Source organism: Stegodyphus dumicola, chromosome X2 (assembly GCF_044657685.1).
Source record: "Stegodyphus dumicola isolate Sdum_Otavi_A_Nest chromosome X2, ASM4465768v1".
NCBI lineage: Eukaryota > Metazoa > Arthropoda > Arachnida > Araneae > Eresidae > Stegodyphus > Stegodyphus dumicola.
The window spans coordinates 40,716,431-40,738,043 of record NC_140781.1 but is presented as its reverse complement, the minus strand read 5'-3'; the positions used below and the strand labels follow the sequence as shown (position 1 = coordinate 40,738,043).

General features: G+C 34.5%; 1 protein-coding gene across 4 annotated transcripts in view; it reads left to right on the top strand.

Moving 5' to 3' along the window:
• Window positions 1-21,613, top strand: part of LOC118182559 (proton channel OtopLc-like) — an 87,299-nt gene that overhangs the window by 52,066 nt on the left and 13,620 nt on the right. For all 4 annotated transcript variants that reach the window (XM_085810011.1, XM_085810013.1, XM_085810012.1 and 1 more), the window contains 4 exons: window positions 6,661-6,928; window positions 10,555-10,663; window positions 14,918-15,197; window positions 19,130-19,305. In XM_085810011.1, coding sequence (XP_085666137.1) covers window positions 6,661-6,928; window positions 10,555-10,663; window positions 14,918-15,197; window positions 19,130-19,305 — 833 coding nt within the window. The remainder of the gene's footprint in view (window positions 1-6,660; window positions 6,929-10,554; window positions 10,664-14,917; window positions 15,198-19,129; window positions 19,306-21,613) is intronic.

The following is a 21,613-nucleotide window of genomic DNA, read 5'->3' as shown; positions in this document are numbered from 1 at the left end:
TAAAAAGTTTGGCTACCACCAATCTGCATAACTGAATATGCAAAGAACTGTATATACTTTTTGTACTTTTATTGCGTGTCTAATCGAATATTTTCTAAGAATAAGTGTTCAGGCGACTGCTATTAGACTACGTAATCTACCGTTTAAAAAGTGCTATGACAGTTCAATTTGGGGTTGATGTGGTGCATTTCAAATCCCAGGTTTAAATAGTTATCAGAAAAATGAAAATGTTTCTGAACAAATGTTGAACATTCTGACAAATAAATTTCAGAAAATATTTTTGTAATCTCTGATCGGAAGGTGAGATGATATGGTAAATTGAATCACATTCTTCTTTCCTGTAAACAATGACACAGCTGATAACAAACTTAATCTTTATTTACTATATTGATGCACTTGTTGATAAACTTCGTGTACTATAGCATGTAAAATATCATTAACCGATAAAATTTCAAAACGTTTATATCTTTTTTTCCTTATTTTCTTAAATAATAATGACAGAAACTTGAAAGCAAAAAGCATAAGTCGGAGCAAAGTGTGCAATTCTGGATGTCTCTTTTCCTGAAAGTTTGTGAATTCATTCAGAGCTGCATCTAAGTTATTATTCTGACCCATATCAGAAATACACAAAGCGCAGATTAAAATCAACAACTTTTATTTGACTACAACGAGTGGTTTGCAACTAAAGAGAAAATATACAACTCAAAATAATTTTTTGATTATTTCACGGCACAAAACTTGTAACGTTTCAAGCGAAGTTATCTTTAACCGAACCAATAGTTATCAAAATTTATCATTTACTAGTCAAAGCACTTAGTGTATGAGGTTCGCTTACCTGGGACGGTTTGGGACTCGACACACGACTTCGCGGTCTACCTTACGGTTTCCTTTCCAAACCTGTTTAGCTGGATAAACGCAAAACAACAACAAGAAAACTAACAACAGGAAAGCTTTCCTCGAAAATTAAGATGATTTGCAGTTAATGTCATTTGTATTTTAACTTTCTGCATGTGTTTACATTTGCATAACCTTCTAATCTGAGCAAATATATGGAACGGGAATCAAAAGGAAAAAAGTACAGTGTTTAATTGAAGTAAACTCATAATCGAACTTAATATAAATGTCACAAATGTGCTCATTCTGATCAAGTAAAATTAATAGCTATGAAAGGTACAAGCGAACGCACCTGCTTGAAAAAGTAATCAGCATCCAAACTTATAGTCTATTATTTTAAAATAGGCATTTTAAAGCCTTTTCTTCCCTCTAGACCATAACCAGCTTCTTGCCAGCAACTGGTAAAGTAGTTATCGCCAGACAAATAAAGTATCCCTCTCATAAATTTCAGGTAATGAATATGAGAATTGATTCTTGCCAAATCGTTCCAGCCCCCCCCCACGGTGTAAATGAAATCTTGAGGACAAAACGTTACAATAAATCACGAAATCTTCATTCTGGTGGCCTACCGTACTAGGCTGTCAGACAAATATCCCGATAAGCATCCTTATTATTACGCAAAACTACGAGTATGTATATAACGAGAGCAGCGTAATTATCCATAATAAGAGAACGACAGAAAAGCAAAAAGCATAAGTCGGAGCAAAGTGAGCTCTAGAAGGATCGCTTTTAAACGCGAATCTCTGGATTCTCACCTTTATTATATTATATCCATGGTCAAATCATACAAGAGCCTTGACATTCGCACACGACGTCGCAATCATCATCTCTAGCAGAATAAGGGAATAACTCAACGTTAACACTGACCGCACTCTCGCTGTCTGCAGCCAACTATGGAACGCACAAAAACTAACAATTTCAAAGGAAAATTAAAGCAATGATATTTTACAGGGCATACAAAAACCATACAAAGACCATATCACATATTTCCTACCATATATTCAAGCTATACAAAGAAAACCTGCTTCTAAATTAGTGGAAAGAGGATAAAGATCGAAAACAAATTGAAATTTCCTGGAAATACTATAGATGGAAAATTCACTTGGATGGAAAATCTTCAAGACGTCGGAACTAAAACTTCACAAATAGCCAACTCCATAAGGAGAATGAGGGGATATGATTTTAGGGGTTTAAATCCTCATTATACAAAAGCTACTCTTTAATACCCTAGTAGAAAAATTTGTTAATTACGGAGGTGGTATATAGGCTATATCTATGGCAGAAACGAAAAAGCAGCAGCTCCATCTCCGTCCCCTTCAACAACCTTTTCTCCTCATTATAACAAAATACTTCCACACCACTTCTAACGCTTCATTGTGCGTACTCTTCGAGTTCCAACCTCATCTTAGCATCATAATTAGATGAGAATCTGTTGGAATAAATAACATCCCAACTGATTATTGTACTATCCCCAGATGTGTCCAACAAAACGATTTCGTTCCTTCTTCGTATCCAACCACGATTCCTTTAACAGAAGAGTTGTCTGGTTTTTGCCTTTTGAACTGTAAAGAACGCTCCTGAACTCTCTACTAGAAAGATCTATGATGGTCTCGACTAGAGATCACACTACGAGGGCTATAATTCCTTTTTAACACCTATTTTAAAGAACTGTGAATGGCAACGACTTAACTGAGGAATACGCATACGTAAAGAGAAGAGACCTTCTTGTGAGACGCCTGTCAGAAAAAGAGAGAGTTTGGGAAGCTCCGCCAGCGAGCTGTGGTGTGGAGAATAAATTTGTCCAGTGATGACGAGTGCTATCTTCGTTAACGTCTCTGATCGTGTCACCAACTCGGATATGTACTCAAGTTTTCTAAATGTATTAATTAAATGTTGTATCTGTGGTATGTGATGTAATTAAAGTGATGCATCACCAATACCAGTGTTGATTCCGTTCCCACTGAAGCATCCACGACGTCACAGAACCATGCACATGGGCCAACTACTAAATGCATGTATATTTGCAATGATGGTTTCTTTTGCGCCATTTCTTGTAATGAAAAACTTTAAATTCTTTCGAAAGAAATCTATTTTCCAAATAGTTTGCTGTTTTGCTGTTGTAGCTGTTGTAACACGTTCCCCGATACTCGTCTGCAAGATAAGAGTCTTTAAGCATTGCTCAATTTTTAATGTAAGATTTTTCTTCTTGGCGACTCTCTTTTCTTGAGGAGAATAATTAACAGTTTTCTGGTATACTATACCATTTTTCAAAACCTTTGCTCACACATCCCCTCTTCGATTAGACCTCAGTCGTTCTGGTATTTCCTAAAATTTTATCTTTCTCAACAATACGGCATTTAGCGCCTTTAAACTTCAAATCATTTCCATTATCCCCTTATCTTCTTTACGGATTATAGAGTTCCAGATAGTTGTGAGACAAAAAGCACATCTTTGATTGCAATCTGTTTTTCTTCGTTTTGACAATTTTAATATTTTGCCAAGCAATTTTCTTTTTCCTGACTAAAGGCTGTTTTTTCATTAGTTAAATTTATTCGCTCAGGAGTGGAGATGCTATCAAAATTAATGAACAGGCATACATGCGAATGATGGCTCCAGAATCGATATACTAACAACCATATAAAAAATTCAGCCTTGTAAAACGATGATAATTAGAAACTTGCCCGTTACATTAATGTGAGTTGAATTCATAGCTGCACTGACTTATTGCCTTTGATTATGCTTAAAATTCTATTTAGTATGCTTCCTACAATCAGCACTTTCGCATCCTAATTTCTTGCAAAGGAAGTAAATAGGTACTTTATTTTTGTGACTTGAAATGTTAAACATACACGAATGCGATCTTAAAGCTTTTATTTTTGTCATTTGAAACGTTAAACATGCAAAAATGCGATTTTAAAGCTTTATTCTCGCTACTTTCGTTTTGACGAGTGTACTCTTCCAGCAATTTATTCTTAACTAATTCTACAGTCAAATTCCTTCTGACTTAGTTTCTAAACTTATTATTAACACAGCATAATTTTCAGGTAAGTTATTCAAATAAATGCAACCAGTAAAAGTCCTAAAAATCTCTGACCAAGCGCTAATAAATGATAAAAAATAACTCCTATTTTCATTCGATGATCCCTCATTTGTTCTTTACTGCTCTACTGGAAATTTCGCAGCTTTTTCAAAGTCCAACTTTATGGGATACTGTTCCTTTTCATGGTATATTTTAAGCTTATTCAATGTCTTTCTCGCAGTCGTGCACATAAGATATGACCTAACTGGTTATCTTCAAATAAAAGTCGTACAGTTGCTCTAGTTTTTCCGTCTTTCATAATCACTTTTGCTATTACTTGAGATGGAGATTCTATAGAAATAATGTTCGGTGAATCCACTTTAATCAGCAAAAGTTCGAACTTTAATTTCCATGTATAATAATTTTGTTCATTCAGCTTTTCCATGAACATCCGATTCAGATATGTAGCCACCATTACTGCTTAAACGTTATAGAAAACGAGGAAATGAAAGTAGAGAAAACTACTTAACTGATCTTGAGTTTTAAGCCATATTGCTGATTTATATTATTATACAGAGTTCGAAAGATTTCTGGGCACTAAATCGATAACCTATAGCACTAAATCCATACGCAATGGGTTGCAATAAAAAGTTGTATTAGGAAAGCAGAAGAGCCCGAGATACAGCGATCATTGCAGTTTACTAAATTCTAAAGCTTGCGTTGGCACAGAGCCAAAAGATGAGCAAAAGATGCTGAAGAGGCAAAAACAGAGCATTAATCATAGCATCTCAGTAAATGAGCGGTTCAGTATAAAAATAAACACAGTACTGAACTTTGCGTTTATAATTTTAATTAGGTTAGGTTATTTTAATACAGCAAAGCACAAGAGAGCTATCTGCCTAAGAAGAAGAATGCCTTTGTGGATGACTTTCTAAGAGAAACTGGTTTGTATTCATGTTACACATGAAGAAAGGCACGAAAACCAGCTATGCCGCCAGTCCGTTCGTCTGGTATATAATCTAAGATAAACTATTAGTACTCAGCAGTTCTTAACCACTCGCCCACTTGTGGAGCTCGGTTTCTTATGGAATGAATTGAACGCGAGATTCTTTTAACTTGTGAACTAAAATTCCTAATTCCATGGCAAGATCTGGTATGAACGCACCGGTTTATTCTCTCTCTTTGATACTCCTAATTTACGGCAATATTTATACTGGTTTTCGATTGAAAGCGAAGTTTGCATTTCCTCTCGTGAAGAAGAGTACAGTTGATTGCCTTTAACTTGTTTTATGTGATGACCTAACCTACATAATTCAAACAGCTATATTTTTCAATGATACTGAGTCTTAAAATACTTTCTCTGTTGATAATATATTTTAATATAATAACTGTCTAACATAAAACGGAATGAAAAAATAAAACTGTTTCATTGAGATCATTAATAACTACCAATTGTAGAAAAAACTACAGAATTTTTCGCAAGTTAAATATATTGTTTTGTTACACAAAAAAACATTGCACATTAGATGAAAATATTAGGAAATCTTTTGCTTAAAAACGAAATGTACTTAGTTAATTACTTAGCAATTTTATTTAGACCAGAGGTCCCCAACTTTTTTGTCTCTATGAGAATCCGTTCTAGAATATCCGTTGGACGGCGGACAAAATTTACTTTTCCAAGGTGAATTTACACTTGAATAGAGTTAATAATACATGCACGTAAAAAATGACATTGGTCACATTGTTCACAGAAACCGGTCACAGATCATCATCGGTAACATCGGTCACGTGTTGGATGCAATTTCTATTTCATCAAAAAATGAGAAAACTTGCACATAGAATTGTAGAGATATTAGGTTATTTTCTGAAAGCAGAAGATCTGAAAAATGAGCAATGTCCTCGCAGGGACTCGAACACGGACCTTTCGGACACGGAGTGTGCTGGCATCACGAAGCCATGCTAAGAAGGCGGGAGAAATACTTTATAGAATTTTATTGAAAACTAAAACATTTTTATTGTGATCGCACAGCGGCGGGCACACTTTAAACGATCGGCAGCCGCCATGGTGCCCGCGGACATAGGGTTGGAACCCCTGAGTTAAGCAGTATTGATAAGGATGAATATTTCTCATTTCACGAATAACAAATATTTACCTCTCATATAGCCAGCGGTAGAAAATGAAACTTATTATAGTTTAAATCAATCGATAACTTTATAATATCTAAAGCTATTCTTTAGCTACTCAGCTGAACTACGGCTGCACCTGCTATGAGTGTTCTGATCAATATAGTGGATAGTGGATAGTGGTTAGCGTTGCTGGCTACCGTAGCATGGAGCCTGGGTTCGAATCCCAGAGAAAGCCTAGATGTTTGTAAGTGTCAAATGTCACGACTTTATCTCCATACTTTTCCAATGTACAATATATATCATTTGGCACTTATTGGGCATTATCTAATGTATTTTGATAATACTAAAATGACATCTCATTATATGTTGTATCACAATATTCATGTAATACTTTTTAAACAGGCTTGACATATAATTATACTAAATTCTCTGATTCCGAAAATCTTTGATTATAATTCAGCAACCAAACATGAAATCGAATATAAACAAGGTTTGTCTGCGTTAGTGCATTAATTACAATCCTTTCTTTCTTTCCTATATTTGCACTTTAATTACTAATGACAACCAGGAAATTTATCACTCGTTCATTGTTAGTTTATTTTATTTTTGATTTCCTATAGGGCCAAGCTCCTTCAACAAAGACATCAGATTTAAAAATTTATTGGTAATTCCACCTTCTGGGCCTTTTGTGAACCTCAGCCCAAGACCTTTAAGACGGGCGTTGTCAGCGAGAGGACTCAATGATTTCAATGCAGGGTCCATGAGCCCAAGGGTTCGGAAGAATACGGGAGGATCAGGTTTCAGTATTAACGGAGATTTCTATGGAGACAGTATTTCTGCGGTCAATGTGCCTGTAGGAACAGATGTAGGAAGCAGGCACAAAGAAAGGTAAAAACTTTTAATAATTGAGAATGATTCTGCAAACATTCTTAATTCAAATGTATTCACGAGTACATAACTGAACTTTATTCCAAGAACCAGTTTTTATATCTAAGGATAATTGCATTTTCTACAGTAAAACTTTACCAGGATATAACTTATTAAATGCTGAAAAGATTAAAGGAAAAGAAATAAATCTTTTGCTTAAATTAAGCCAAATTAGACCTTGCTTCCTATATTGACTTGTAATTTCATTTAATGTGTTTTACGAAAGATTTGCTGAATTTAATTTGTTATCGTGGTAACAATTATTATTTAAATCTGGGCTTATTTGATTGTTAATTGTTTTCATAAAATTTACTGGAAACAGACTAATATTTTAATATCTTTCATTAAAGGCAAAAGTTATTTGAGAATGATATGTATAGATTGTATAAAAGAAAGTGTGACTGAAAGTACATTTAACTTCAAAATCAAAGTGTCTTCATAGAAACTCAAAAAACTCCCATTTTCTCTCTTTAGAGCAACACTTTCCATTTTAACCATAAAATTTTCCAAAAAGAATTTTTAGAATTAAATATATATTCATAAGTTTATACATATTATTAAAATGAAAAATATGCTATTGTAAAGGGGAAAGAAAGTGATTAACTACAAGATATGAAAAGAAGTAGATTTTATTTTTCTTAATCCTGGTAAAAATATTTAACTAACTCCTGATAAAAGTATTTAACTAATAAAAACCTAGAAAATATAATTATAGAACACCTACTAAATCAAAATGAATTAAGTAAACTACTTTAAATTTATTTATATTTCAATATAAAACACCTAAACGTGTTTTAAAAGTGGTAACTAATATCTCCTTCAGCAGCACTCAAAAAGGAGAAAATGATTTCAAGTTCAAAGTAAAGAACACAAGACGCCATCTAATGAAAGTATAAAATTAAGAAAGTGAAAAAAAAAACGTGTAAAAGGTACTTAATTAAGGTATAAAATTAAGAAAATATAAACATGCATATAAATGTACATAAACATTTAATACATAAGACACCCACATTGATAAACTGCTAGTTTGGTTGCTTGAAGCAACAATGTGAATGCATGTGTAATGCATGAATTTTAATTTTTAGACCCAATAAGGTTTTTAAACTTTAATGTGACATATAGGATACAAAGAATAGTCCACAATAGTCCACATAGAATTAAGTGACTGAAACACTCCACAGCAGATAGAAGTGGTTGCAATAAAGCGAACATAGAAAAAATAATCAATTAGAAAGCTGTACGGCATTATCTAGTTACTATATGGATATCCAGAAATGTACTAAAACGTATGTTTGTCATTGAATGCAAATCAGTTAAATAAAGCACTGTTTTGACGCAAAATTATTTACAGCAGATATTTTGCTATATTTGATAATATATCTGTTACATGGGAGGAACACTAAGTTCAAATTTTATCACTCTCTTTCACGTGTCATACAAGCACCTGTCTTTCTGTCTTCCGTCTGGCTTTGGAATACCCGGCGGGGCATATACCAGACATTGCTAAATTATGGCTTTTTGATTTGTCAAATCGGGATCGTGTTTCAATGAACCATAGATTTACTTTCGAAACACAATTGTAATTTGAAACAAAAATCTTGCCACGACATTGTGTTTAACAATCTGTAATATAAATTTTTAAATTGTATCAGACGTGCAATGTTTCTAACAGTTTAAATCTATGCTCCATGCTTTTTATCTTATGCACCATGCCATTTTTACCTTTTGTTTATAATTCGTCAAAATAATAAACCAAAGGTCACGATTACATTCTTCCGATTTACTACTATGACGGTACTATTTTTAAAATAGGTAAAAACTACAGCTAAGCCGGCATTACAGCTAAGCCGAGGTAAAGATATGCAGTTATCCCGTTCTAAAATAACCACCCACACCTTAATGCAATTTTGGTCTCTTGTAAACGTGATTTTCTTATAAAGAAGGGCTTCGAACCTTGAACTGTCAATTTTCCGAAACTTACTAGCTATGAGCATGGCTAAAAGGCTAGGAACCTAGATTCTTTATAAACTCACCGAACAGCAAAGTAGAGCATTTGGAAACATACATGATGAATCAAAAACTTGATTCCCTTTGTCCATTGGATCCTTGTGCATGATAAAAGAATGGATATTTTAGAGCAGCAGAGAGCTAACAACACACTAGCTAGAGTCAGTAAAGAATAACCACCCAAATGAATGTCCGTACCCGACTTGCAACCACTGAAGACTTTCATATCCATGTAATAGGATCTCTGTGTAATCTGGATAGCAAAACTCTGATGCATAACGATTTTTTCCGTGGACTAAACAACCGCAAATGATGTGTACTTCTGCAAGTTAGACGATTGTCTTAACAAAATAACCATCACACATCAATCATTTAAGGCTCATACTCCTTCAACATGGAGTTGAACCATGCATAAAAGCTGGAAGCACTCAGATAAAACAACGCAGTGAGATATGATCCCGTCCCTTCCTCATCTTGAATATTCCTTAAATATGGCTGTTCAGTCTTTCACATGTTTCTCTAATTTGACCACTGCTTGAGTGCAAATGGTTTATATAACAGGCATGGTGTGCTTCATGTCGTTTGCATTACTTAGGCTCTCACGATTTCAGTTCCTACCACCATAGCATTTCTTCATTGAGAGTACATTAAACGCGTTGCTGCGTGTCTGCACACAGAAAATATTTTTTCTGAATAAAATGCATTTCTTGATTGCTACTACCATTTTCTTTTATTAATGTTAAGTGGATTTCTTTTATTAATGTGTAGACAAAAGAAAATACGTTGCCCTTTTTCTAAAAAGATAATGTATAACAAAATGAAAAAAAATGACTGCATTCAGTAAAATACATTCATGTATGCATTTAGAAAAACATAGTATTTTCTGAATGCAGAGAAAGGGCAATGTAATTTATTCGCTTGTGAAAATACTTATCTTAATTTTAAAAAGTAAAAAGTCCTTGATTATTTATTTTAAATAATTTTTTGCTACTCACACATTTTTTACATTTTTAAAAGATAAAGTTCAAGTTGTGGTTATTGTGCTTTCTAGATTTCTAATATACGGCTCTTATTGTGTGAAATTTTGTCACCTGACATATACAAGATTAAGCCATGTCCAACATGAGACAATTCGATCAAAAATTAAAAAGATCATACTTTCGAGGAGTGTTTATATCAAGAAAAAAAAAAAAAAAGGAAAAAAAAAGTGCTTATTCATGCGATGTATGTTCAGTTCTTTCTCCAATTCTTCAGTTGTCATTAAGACAACTTTCCAGCAGCTATCCAAAACCGGAATTGGAATCAATAACAAAATTTAACCAAGCTTTAAAAAATTAATTTACATAAAATTTTTGTTCATTTCTCAGTCTTAAAGATTTCCGCGATTTAAAGAATGATATTTAAAAAATTTCTTCTTGATGATACCTGAAAAAATTATTAATTGCATTTTTTCGGAGTTCTTAACTTTATCAGAATTTTATTTGAGAAAATGGAATACAGCGAATGAACCAACCATACGCATATAAATACATTCCTAAATTTATATTTTCAGATAAAATATTTATACCTTTCTTTCTCAGGCCTGGATTATCTATACTAATGAGTGGTATTTATGCAGTCTTCTTGGCTATGCTTGGTGCCATTATATACATTAATGATCAGCACAGGGAGCACAGAATTCTTTCAGAGGTAAGAAAACTAAATTAAAATATGTGGACATAAATGTAGGATAAGCTACTTCTTCTATAAATATTTTTCGTAAACTCTTAAATATCTTTTACTATATGCTCTGAAGTGGCGTTTTATTCCTTCTAATCTCCCAAATACGTCATGTAATATTGTCGCAGTATTTCTTGGACACACAGTGTACAAATGATTTTGGATCATAACAAATGTTTCTGAATTGCTGGTGCGTTTTTTTGAAAATGCGTCTTGTTTTAATACTCTAACAAAAAAAAATTATGATGGTTACGTTGCAAACCATACACAACTAGAAAAGGTGTAGTTCATACTCAATTTAAGAACTTTCCTGTTAAGACATGACATAATTGCATCGCGATTAACAACTATATTATTGTAATTTTACGATGCTTTATTACAAAATCGTGTGTTGTTTTATAGATGATCTATTTAAAACAATTTTGCTACAAAAAGGTATTTGAATCAGCTTAACAATTTATACTACAAAATAAGCTTAGAAGTTCAAACCTTATTACTGTATAATTATTACTGCATAATTAGTATCTGAACAAAACTTTTGGGCGTGTCAAACTTACCTCGTCCATCTCTACACTTAAAATTTGGATACTTTTCAAATATATTGATATAAAAATTAAGAAGATTTATTTACAATAAAGCACTAAAGTGTAATTCAAAATTATGTCCATCTTTCCAAATTATCCTTATATTAGCATTGTACACGTGAAATAGACAAATAAGAATAAAAAAGACTGAAGCTAGATTTATATTTATAAATTATTATGTTTTCTGCCTAGCAGTTCTTTTCGAAGTATTCCAGTACCATCTTTATGAATGTTTTCGTCATGGAAAACCTAGGAGAAACCCTGTTGACATAGATCATGCAGATTCAGTTGACTTTACTTTGAAGAATTATCAAAATTATGTTCTCCAAGTAATACTTTTAGCCTAAGAGATAAAAAAAAACTTCTAGGCTGCCTTATCATAGGACTGTGAAGGATAAGAAACAAAGGAAATAATCTTTTCGGTAAGAATTCCAAAGTAGCTCCAGATCTGATCCCATCATGAATGACGGAAATCATTTCGTTTTTCTCATAACATATTTCTTGAACTTAGCAGAACTTAAAAGCAGTAGTGAGTGTTGACAGAAATGTTTTGTGTTACTACATGCTGATAAACAATGTAAAATTACCCCAAGAAAGAAGTTGTCATCATTTGAAGAGTCGTTATCAATGTTTTGCTTACTTGGAGATAAGAAGTAGAAATGAATACCTAAAAACTACTTGCTTGTTTTCTCGAGGTTATAATGTTGTTTTTCACATTATTTATGATTTATGGTCAAAACTACGGTTACTCATATCGAAAATACACTCATGTCCATAAATTAAGGATAATGCAAAATCAGACAAAGGAAGAGTTAGTAGCAAAACAAATTTGACTTATTTGTAAAGATTATTTATTAAACAAAAGGTAAAGAGCAAAAAAAGGTACTATATGTTTGATATTATTAAAAAAATTAGCGATTTTTTCTCCCTGGAGCAAAGTACAAAAAACACCTATTTACAAAAAACCAATATTACATGGTTGGTATGATTGTTAATACATTGTATGTCTTCCAGACGGTGCAATACAGTCCGTACAACGCCTAGGTATGCTGAGTATGAAATTATCGATCTGATCTTGGGGGGATATTACACCACTCAAAAAGCAATGCTCTCCGAAATTCCGGTAGACATGTAGGAGGACATTGACGGGCTGCAACTCGTCGGCCAAGCATGCCCCACACGTGCTCTACTGGATTCAAGTCCGGTGAGAATGCTGGCCAGTGCATACGGGTGATATTCTCTGATTGAAGGCATTCGCTTACGATGTTTTCACGGTGAGGACGGGCGTTGCCATCCATAAACACAAATTGTGCGCCCATGGCGCCCGAAACAAACGTACATGTTGTTCCAGAATGACGTACCGATAGATTTGGCTTGTCATGGTTCCAATTTGAACATGCAGGTCAGTTCTGGAACCCAGAATAATTCCACCCCAAACGAGCACTCCTACACCACCGTAACGGTGTCGTTCAATGATGTTTTCTTGGTAGTAACGGGTACCTGGAGCTCTCCATATGAAAATCCGGCGAGAATCAGACTGCAAGCTAAACCTGGACTCGTCGATAAACATCACACAAGCCCACTGTTGCGGTGTCCACAATACATGTTCTCTACTCCAGGCTAACCGCAGGCGACAGTGAGTTGCAGTACGTGGAACGCATCTGACAGTTCTACGAGCATATAGACCAATCTGCCTAAGCGTCTGTACATGGTCTGCCTTGAAATTGTCGTACCAGTGGCTGAAGAGAGCTGACGAGACAGGTCTGAGGCTGTGCTCCGCCTGTTGCTTTTGGCAGTAACTGCCTAATACCGGTCCTTATTCGGCGGTTTAACTCTGGGGCGACCTGTGCTGTAACGTCTACTCACATTACCTCATCTTGGAATCGTCACCAAAGCCTGGAGATGACACTCTGGGCAATTCCAAGTTCGGCTGATACTTCCAGTTGGGTACGCCCACATTCCAGACGGCCGATAATTCTACCACGTAAAAAATCATCCAAATGCGTCCTTTGTGTCATAACTATTCGGTTATTGCACTGAAATGCTTATAAAGCGCCTGCGAACAATTTTACTTCTTTGCCTGTATTCCTTATATATTACTCTCTTACACTCTCGTCATTGTGACTTACCATCGGTGTCATCTGGTTACTTTAAATCATCTGAAATGTGTCATCTGAAATTTGCATATGATTCTTGAAGATGTGTATAGTGATTTTACAGGTGATATATTTATTTTAGAGTTCGATTTCCGTGTGACTCCGAATTATCCTTACTTTATTGGACATGAATGTATTATTTGCCTTTCTTCTAGTCTGCTTAACTGTTAAACCTTTTCTCATGTAAGTGCTTTAATTTGTTTTTAAAAAAGAGTTTTGATGATATCTTTAAATTAAGAAAAGAAAATTGATAAAAGAAATTGGTAAAAGAAAATGCTCTAATCCAATCCTTAAATTAACTTTTGATAATAGAGTGTTTAAATATTTCGAGATTTATAACCAAGTTGTGAGACCAGCGGAATTTCGCCTCAAAGACAATTTTTGCCCACAGTAATTTACTTTTGTTGAATTCTAATTATTGGAGTACATTAACAAAATTTTATAGTTAATTAAAATTAAAAGAACAGATCTGAAAATATTTTCTTTTAGTATTGTGAGGAACAATCGTGAAAATATTTATAAAAATTGAACATATTCCTCGGATTTCCTTTGAAGCATCGGAGAGCAGCCGGATTCGTACTAAAGTCGTTAGAAAAGATTTCCAAGGGTTGGGAGGGATTTCTCAGGCAGTGTTCATCTTCCGACCCCCTGACACGTGAATAATTCTTTCAACTCGACTTGCGAAGGAGAGAAGGGGGTTCATTCGAAGCCAAACCGTTGGCTAGGATCGAGAGATGGGGATATTTACATCCCGGCTCTGCGCCTCTTCACTGTTTGTCCACCATCAAATCAAGGGAAGGCCTCCTTTTCCGACCTCTTCCTTCTGTTCTACAAGCTACTATATATCTGGCTTGGAAAACTTCTCGACCTAGTACAACACCAGGATTCGTAAGCTCACGCAGCACCTTCTTGAATCAGCACAGTCTTGGGTTTGATTTGCAAGGACCGAGTTTTTGACCATGAGGCCACTTCGTGGCAGGAGGGTCTGAGTGTACCCCCAATGTATTACAATGTATTATTACGGGTTCTTGGGGACCGAGTGATTTTTAATTAATGTGTTTATTTTAAGTTAAAACTTCGTGATCAGAAAATCATTCAGAAATAACAATGATCTGGCTTAGGCACCAAATACTCATCTTTTTCTCTAGATCAACAACAAATATTTAATTGCAGATGGTGATAGATTCTTACAGAAAGATAGGAAATAATAAAAATTTTAATTCATATGACTCTGCTATAACTCTCAGCTCTTTTCATAATGACTGGTTCTTAAAGGTAAGGGTCCCAATGAAGGCCAAAGAGACGATTTCATGTGAAGCCATTCTTCATTTAGAGACACAGAATGTTGTATAAACTCTATAATACATTTAGTTTCTTAAACGTGCTGCCTTTCTGTAAGATAAATGAATTGAGCAGAAGTTATTAAGTATGAAATTTCTGCTGTCAATTTTTTAATATTAAGTACAGATTATTTTTCTACTTAGGCTTTTAGCATCACGATATCTGGCATGGGAATACTATGGTTGCTTATTTTTCACGTGGATCTTTGCTTATACAAAAGAGAAGTTTTGAAGCAATTGAAAGAACGAGAGGATGCAATGCAAGAAGCAAGTGACAGGTTTAGCACAGCAACAGAATTTATTTTCAACACATACGACTTCTCGTCACAAAATGCTTCAGATGAAAAGAAGTTCACACCTCCTCCTTACAGGTTTTTAATGGGTAGACATAGTGGAAGTTTTTATTTGAAGATTGGTTCCGCAGGTAAATTCACAATAACATACTCTTCTTAATTAAAGAATTACACATACGTATATTGACGTTATTAGGAAAGTATTTAATTCATACAGAAATTTTCCTTGCTTTCGTTTGAGGAGCAAAATTTTTTCGGCTGGCAGAATAGTTTTGTTCCTTATATTTCGTTCCCTAGAAATCCACAGAACTTTTTTATAAAGTTCTGTGGTTTCTATAAAGTTCTTTATGCCTAATTTTATATATGCTTATTTATTCATTCGCTAGCTTTAAAAAGTATGTAATTTTCCACAGAATGTTTTTAAATCTTGCTTCTGCCGAGTCATTATCAGGAGATATTGTGCTTGAACGCATGCATTTCGGAAACAATTCCTATATTAATATCATGTTCAATAAAGAAATTATGAAAGCTCTAAGAGCCTGTTTTGGAGGCTATTGGTATTCAAGACTGCGAATTTAATGGGTGTACTTGAACAAAGGTACTTATCCATTAAGTGGCTGACTTTGTAACTTGAAAGCTGTACTTTCAAAAAAAAAAGGAAAATATTGTGAGAACTATTCCATTTTTTAAATTTAAACTTAATTTGAGAGTCAAATAGCATCATAATTTAGCTTTGCTAAAAACAATTCTAGTCATATTACAGCAGATAAAATACTATGCACGTATGTCTGCTTGAATAAATAACTTAATTATGCGTATCAATTGATTTTATGGTTTTAACATAACAATTGCTTTAACATAACATAATAATCATAGATATCTGAACTAAATCCCCATTTTCTTAGAGTTGAAAGGGGAATCAAAGTTTAAAAAGCTATTTGTACTCGTAAAAGAACTATTTAATTTTATTTCTAAGAGATCTCTGATCTCAAAACTTTGATATCTCACACCATTTTAAAAGTTTTAAATATACACACTGTCTACCAATAAGTATTTGGAGAGTGTGACATTTGCCAATGCCGATATCTGTTCCTGATATACGTCACGACCTCCGCCTTTAAATACCATGTGGGAAACAACATTGGCATTAGTCGCATGCAAGATGCCACGAACTGGAGAGTTATCTAATTTCGAGAAATGTGTAATCGTCGAGTATCCCAGAAATGGCCAACTTTTAAGGGGCATATCTAGCGGCTTGAATAAGTTGAAATTGACATCGGCTTATGTTATTCAGGAGTGGAAGGCGAGCGGTGATTGTCGGAATCTACCCCCAAGTCGGCATAACAACCAAACTAGGAGACGGGAACCGACAGATGCTTTCCAGCGAAATTCGGAAGCCGATGGGACACATACTTCAAGAATTTTAACAGGTATCCGGGAGTGAGTGAGTGAGCGCCACCAAGGAAGACCACTGACCTGGCCTTAGCCTCACAGCGTGATATTTTCCTGGCAGAAACCATCTACTATCCGGGAGTGTTTTTTCTACGAATACCATCCGTAAGGAAGCACATCTGCTTGGTTTTTATGGTTGTACTGCCTTTGATCACAAAGTCCAACCGCTCTGCTGGATTAATGTGGTGCAAAACACGTCTACAGTATACCATAGATCAGTGGAAACGGGTTCTCTGGAGAGACGAACCAAGGTTTACCCTCTACCTTTCAGATGGCAAGGTCTGGGTCTGGCGTCTGCCTGGAGAACGCATCCCGCCAAAATACATGTAAAGCTTGGCGGAGGAGAAATTATGATCTGGGGGTGTTTCTCATGGTACAGAATAGGACCCTTGGTCCAAATTCATGGTAAGCTCAACGCCGACACCTACTACACTATTTTGGATGACAGTGTGCTTCCTACATTGTAGCAGTTTTCCTGGTTGGACTCTTGTTACTTTCAGGACGATAACGCCAGCCGTCATATTGCGAGGTCTACCATGGATTGGTCTGGTGGAAATGGGGTTAATTAAATAGACTGGCCTGCTCACAGCCCAGACCTGAACCCTATCGAGAAAGTCTGGGACAAGTTAGATCGCCGAATTAAGGGGTGAAACAACCGTCAAACATCAGTAAAGGAACTTAGATGTCTTCGCCAAGCCGAGTGGGGAAAAATACCGATATCGTAATGCAAAGATTCGTGGAAAGCATGCCCCGTAAGGTTGTGGGTGTAACTGCTATTCGTTGAGGCTGTACCAACTAATGAATATGAAAAGATTTTCTTTTCTATCACAGGTGTCGAAATATTTATTGGTAGATAGTGTATTTGCTGTTGCAATATGTAATGACTTATGAACTCAAGAAAAAGTATTTTTTATCCGTATCATTTCAGGTTTTTTGAGTAAAATAATAATTTTTAACTGCAAAATTAAGAATAAAATCAAAACATGAAAGCAAGTTGAAATTAAATGTATAGCAACAGTTAATGCAATTTTATATCTATGCAGTTGGCTGTTAAGAGTTTTAAGTTTATTTCTTTTTATAAGAGATATATTTTCAGTTCTTCATGGAAAAAAAACTGTAAAAAATATTAGAAATAATAAGCTGGTATTTATACATGGGGTAAACAAAATACAGCCAGAGCTTTCAACCACCGGCTGTGAATTATCATTTTCACGACTTTGTATGTCGCAATCCCCAGAATTCCGTTAACACGCGACATATGTAAATTCGGAATTACAAAGAGCGCAAAAGATACAGCATTCAAACTGAAACGAATTAAGTACAAGGATTTTGTAAGCAATTTTTTATTTCCCCGACCCATATTTCTTAGGCATCAATGAAGTATACCATCCACTCACACGTTTCACCAATATTCCAGTGGATGGTGTGCTTAAATGTCTAGAAAATTTCATCTCTCATGTATCGAAATTGATACGAAATTGATTGATTGTCCCTAATTCGACTTTGTCTGAAACAAAAGTATTTTATTTTTCAAAATAAGAATTATCATCAGACTGAGGGATTAATCAGTGAAAGATACCTCATTCATGTTACTTCTGATATCTATATGCATTATGGTTCCAAATTATTTGAAGTATTATATTTTCCAGTTTGTTCCGCTACGCTGACATCATTTTTTCTCTATTTGACAGTAATAAAGAAGATTTCAATAAAGTTCTCTCCATAATGAATTCCATTGATCCTGCTAATTCAATTCACTTTTGTGAATTAAATATTTTAGGGATGTTTCATATTCATAAAAATTTTTCAGTTATAGTTAATGATCCCAATCTTAAGCCGCCTTTATCTTCAGCTTTGAAAGAAATTATTTCATAGTTGTGTTCACTTATTTCATAGTTGTGTTCGTCAGTGGTACCAGTAGCTTTTTTTTTTTTTTTTTTTTTTTTTTCCTTAATTCGAACTTTCTCGAATTTCCTGGTCTGTTGTTATCGCATGAGCGCAGGATTCTCCTTTGTCATTTTCACTCCTCCAGTTAATGAAGAAGATTCTATTCAAACCTTTGAAGCTAACCTTGCAAATTTATGCAACTTACTCTGATTCTTATTTCTTTAATATCCCTAACAGCTAACTAGTATATTTAAAATTCTATTTACAGCTATACTTAGCTATTCTTACAACTATACAGAGCAATAATTTCTACTTGCTTCCGTTTTTAAATATTTATATTTTGTTCTTGATTTTCCGATAAAAAATTATTAGTTAATTTTAATAAATTTGAAAATACATATCTACGATATTAACCAAATCTTTGCGTTCAAGTTTCTCTTAATTTACAAAATTTTGCAACGAAATGCAGAATGTGCAAAAGAATTACCAATATTATTAGAAGCATTATTTTTCAGATTATAGCAATAAGTAAAGCTTTTCAAAAAGCATTTTAGGGGAGTGAAAATATCAACTGCTATGAATTTTTAACAGACATGTGAGCCTCAAAATATGGTGTGTATGTATTTATAAACTTACAAGATTAGTATGTAAATTTCAGAGAGTGTTTTATATGTATTTTTTTCTTTTTAATGTAGATTTAAGATGATTTTATTGCTATTTTCAGCATTTTGCTTCGGATATCTAATTTATCAAGGCCTGCAATTAGGACAGCACATTTTGAACTTCGTCGATGATGAAAAAAAGCATCTGAATTGCTCTAGAACCTCATCTGTAGTTCTGCATATTATGGCACCATTATATGCCTTTTACCAGCTATTTATTACTTTCAAATATTCGAACGTAAGTTACTGAAGTTATATAAATATTTTTAAAAGCTAATTATAAATCTGCCGTTAAACTATAGTTCTGTAATATACAGTCATTAACTAAATTAAGAAAACTAATGGATACCTCGAATTTAAACAAAGACAATTCAATTGATCAGAGATAAAGTATTGAAATGTACATAAATATGAATTGCAATGGTCAGGGAATATCAGGTCTCGAATTTTCGAAAGCCTCAGGCTTCCTTAATCAAGAGGGAGTAAAATGATGAAAGAGAGGTATTTACACAAAAATTGTGGGAAACCAAGAAAATAGAAAAGTGGTAAACAAATAAAAGTCGGCAAAAGTGGAAAAATTAAAATTTTTTTAGGGTTTTCGTCTTTTTTGGGTATACTGTGTATTTCCGGTGCTCCACCTGCGGGCATGTGGTTAAAAACTGCTGAATACTGAGAGTACTTCCTAGGTTTGTACATGCCGGCTGCATGGTTGCTTTTCGTGGTCATCCCTACGAATAACACGAATACGACTCAGTTAGTTACCTTTAGAAAGTTCTCTACGAAGGCGTCCCTTTTCTTAGTGAGATAGTCCTCGTATACCTTACCATTGTCAAATAACCTAACCTACATTTTCTTACTCTTTACGTGTTTCCGCGATGCAATTAAAATCACGTCCAGCTAGAGGTTGAGAGGTCCGAAGGTCTAATTTTGGCAAGGACATTGCTTAATTTTCATGCTTCCAACTCCCAATAAACCTAATGACTTTACAAGTGGCGCTCTGAAGGACACAAAATTGTGGACGATAATTCATCAACATTACGGTTTGGTGATTAGGTCCCAGTCGCTCTGTAAGTGTGGGCGAATGTAAGGTATTTTTTAACTCTTCACCATATGCCTTCATGCTGTAATTGGTAGACCCTCCGGCTGGCTCAGGAGGTCTGAAGTTCCAGTCGAAGTCCGGAGTTCGGACATTGCTCATTTTTCATGTTTCCTCTTCCAAGCAAACCAAATGATTATCTTACCTAACCGTATATTTCGGTATATAATCCGAGAACATTTAGTAAACTCTGTAGTTTGATGATCTAAAGTTTGATGATAGGATTAGATGCGAGTTAAAATCGATTTACAAATAATTTGAGCCCCAAAATAATATTATAATTTAAATAGTCGAAAAAAATTACTTATTTCATTTAATCCTAATATGTTGTAGAGACATTAGGTATATATTTGAGAAGCAGGAGATGTGAAAAATGAGCAACGCCCTGGCCGAGAATCCAACCACGGACCTCTGGAATACGCACCCAGCGTGCTGACCACAGCACTACGAAGGCATGCCAAGAAGTCGGGAGAAATACCTTATATACTCTCCTATTTAAAGGGCGAAGGGGGTTTAATCGACCCAATCGCCAAATCCTGGGTGTGGAGAATCAGCATCCATCACCCTCTTAGTTCTGTAGAGACATTAGATATTTTGGAAGCAGGAGTGATGAAAAATGAGCAACGCTTTCTCCGGGAATCGAACGACGGACCTCTGAAATACGCGCCCGGTGTGCTGACCGCTAAACTACAAAGGCACGCTAAGAAGACGGGATAAATGTCTTATAATGTATTAGTCAAAATTTTTAAATAATTATTCGATTTGGAATTTTCTAGCAGTTCTCGGAAATCACTCTTTGATGAAAAGACGAGATTATTAGCGGCAAATATATCTGTTCATTTTACAGTGATGTCACTCTTATTTTTCGAATGGAAAATATATTTATATATACTTATAAGGCTATTTTTAAATTCAGCTTATATGTGGATTTTCAATTTTGGTTGAATATGTGCAGCAAAATCTTACTTTTCGGCTTATAATCTAATAATCTTACTTTTCGACTTACGAATCGGCTTATACTCGAAAATATATGGTACTTGTTTGCCTTTTCTTTCGTCTTCTTCGTCTTAAAGCACAACTTGGTGAACTTCGCAATTCAAAATCTATTATGTTTTAATAACAGTAAAGCATTTTTTCAGCCCTTCGTATTTAGTTCAATGAAAATTTGTCATTGCACTCGACCTGAAATGTCTTATTGATTTAAATAGCTGAATTTACGTAAGCGGCATTTTTTATGTTTAGTTTAATGATTGAGAAAAATATTTGCTTTGAACATTACTGTGATTGTTTATATCCCAAAGAAACTGATATGATAATTTTTCTGAAACCCTTCGAAATTTGCTTCAGAATATATAACCCACATTTTTGCTTCTCATCTTCCTCAGCTTTTGCATAAGACCAACCTAAATATGAATCAGGAAAAAACATCAAATCTCAGTCTAAAATATTA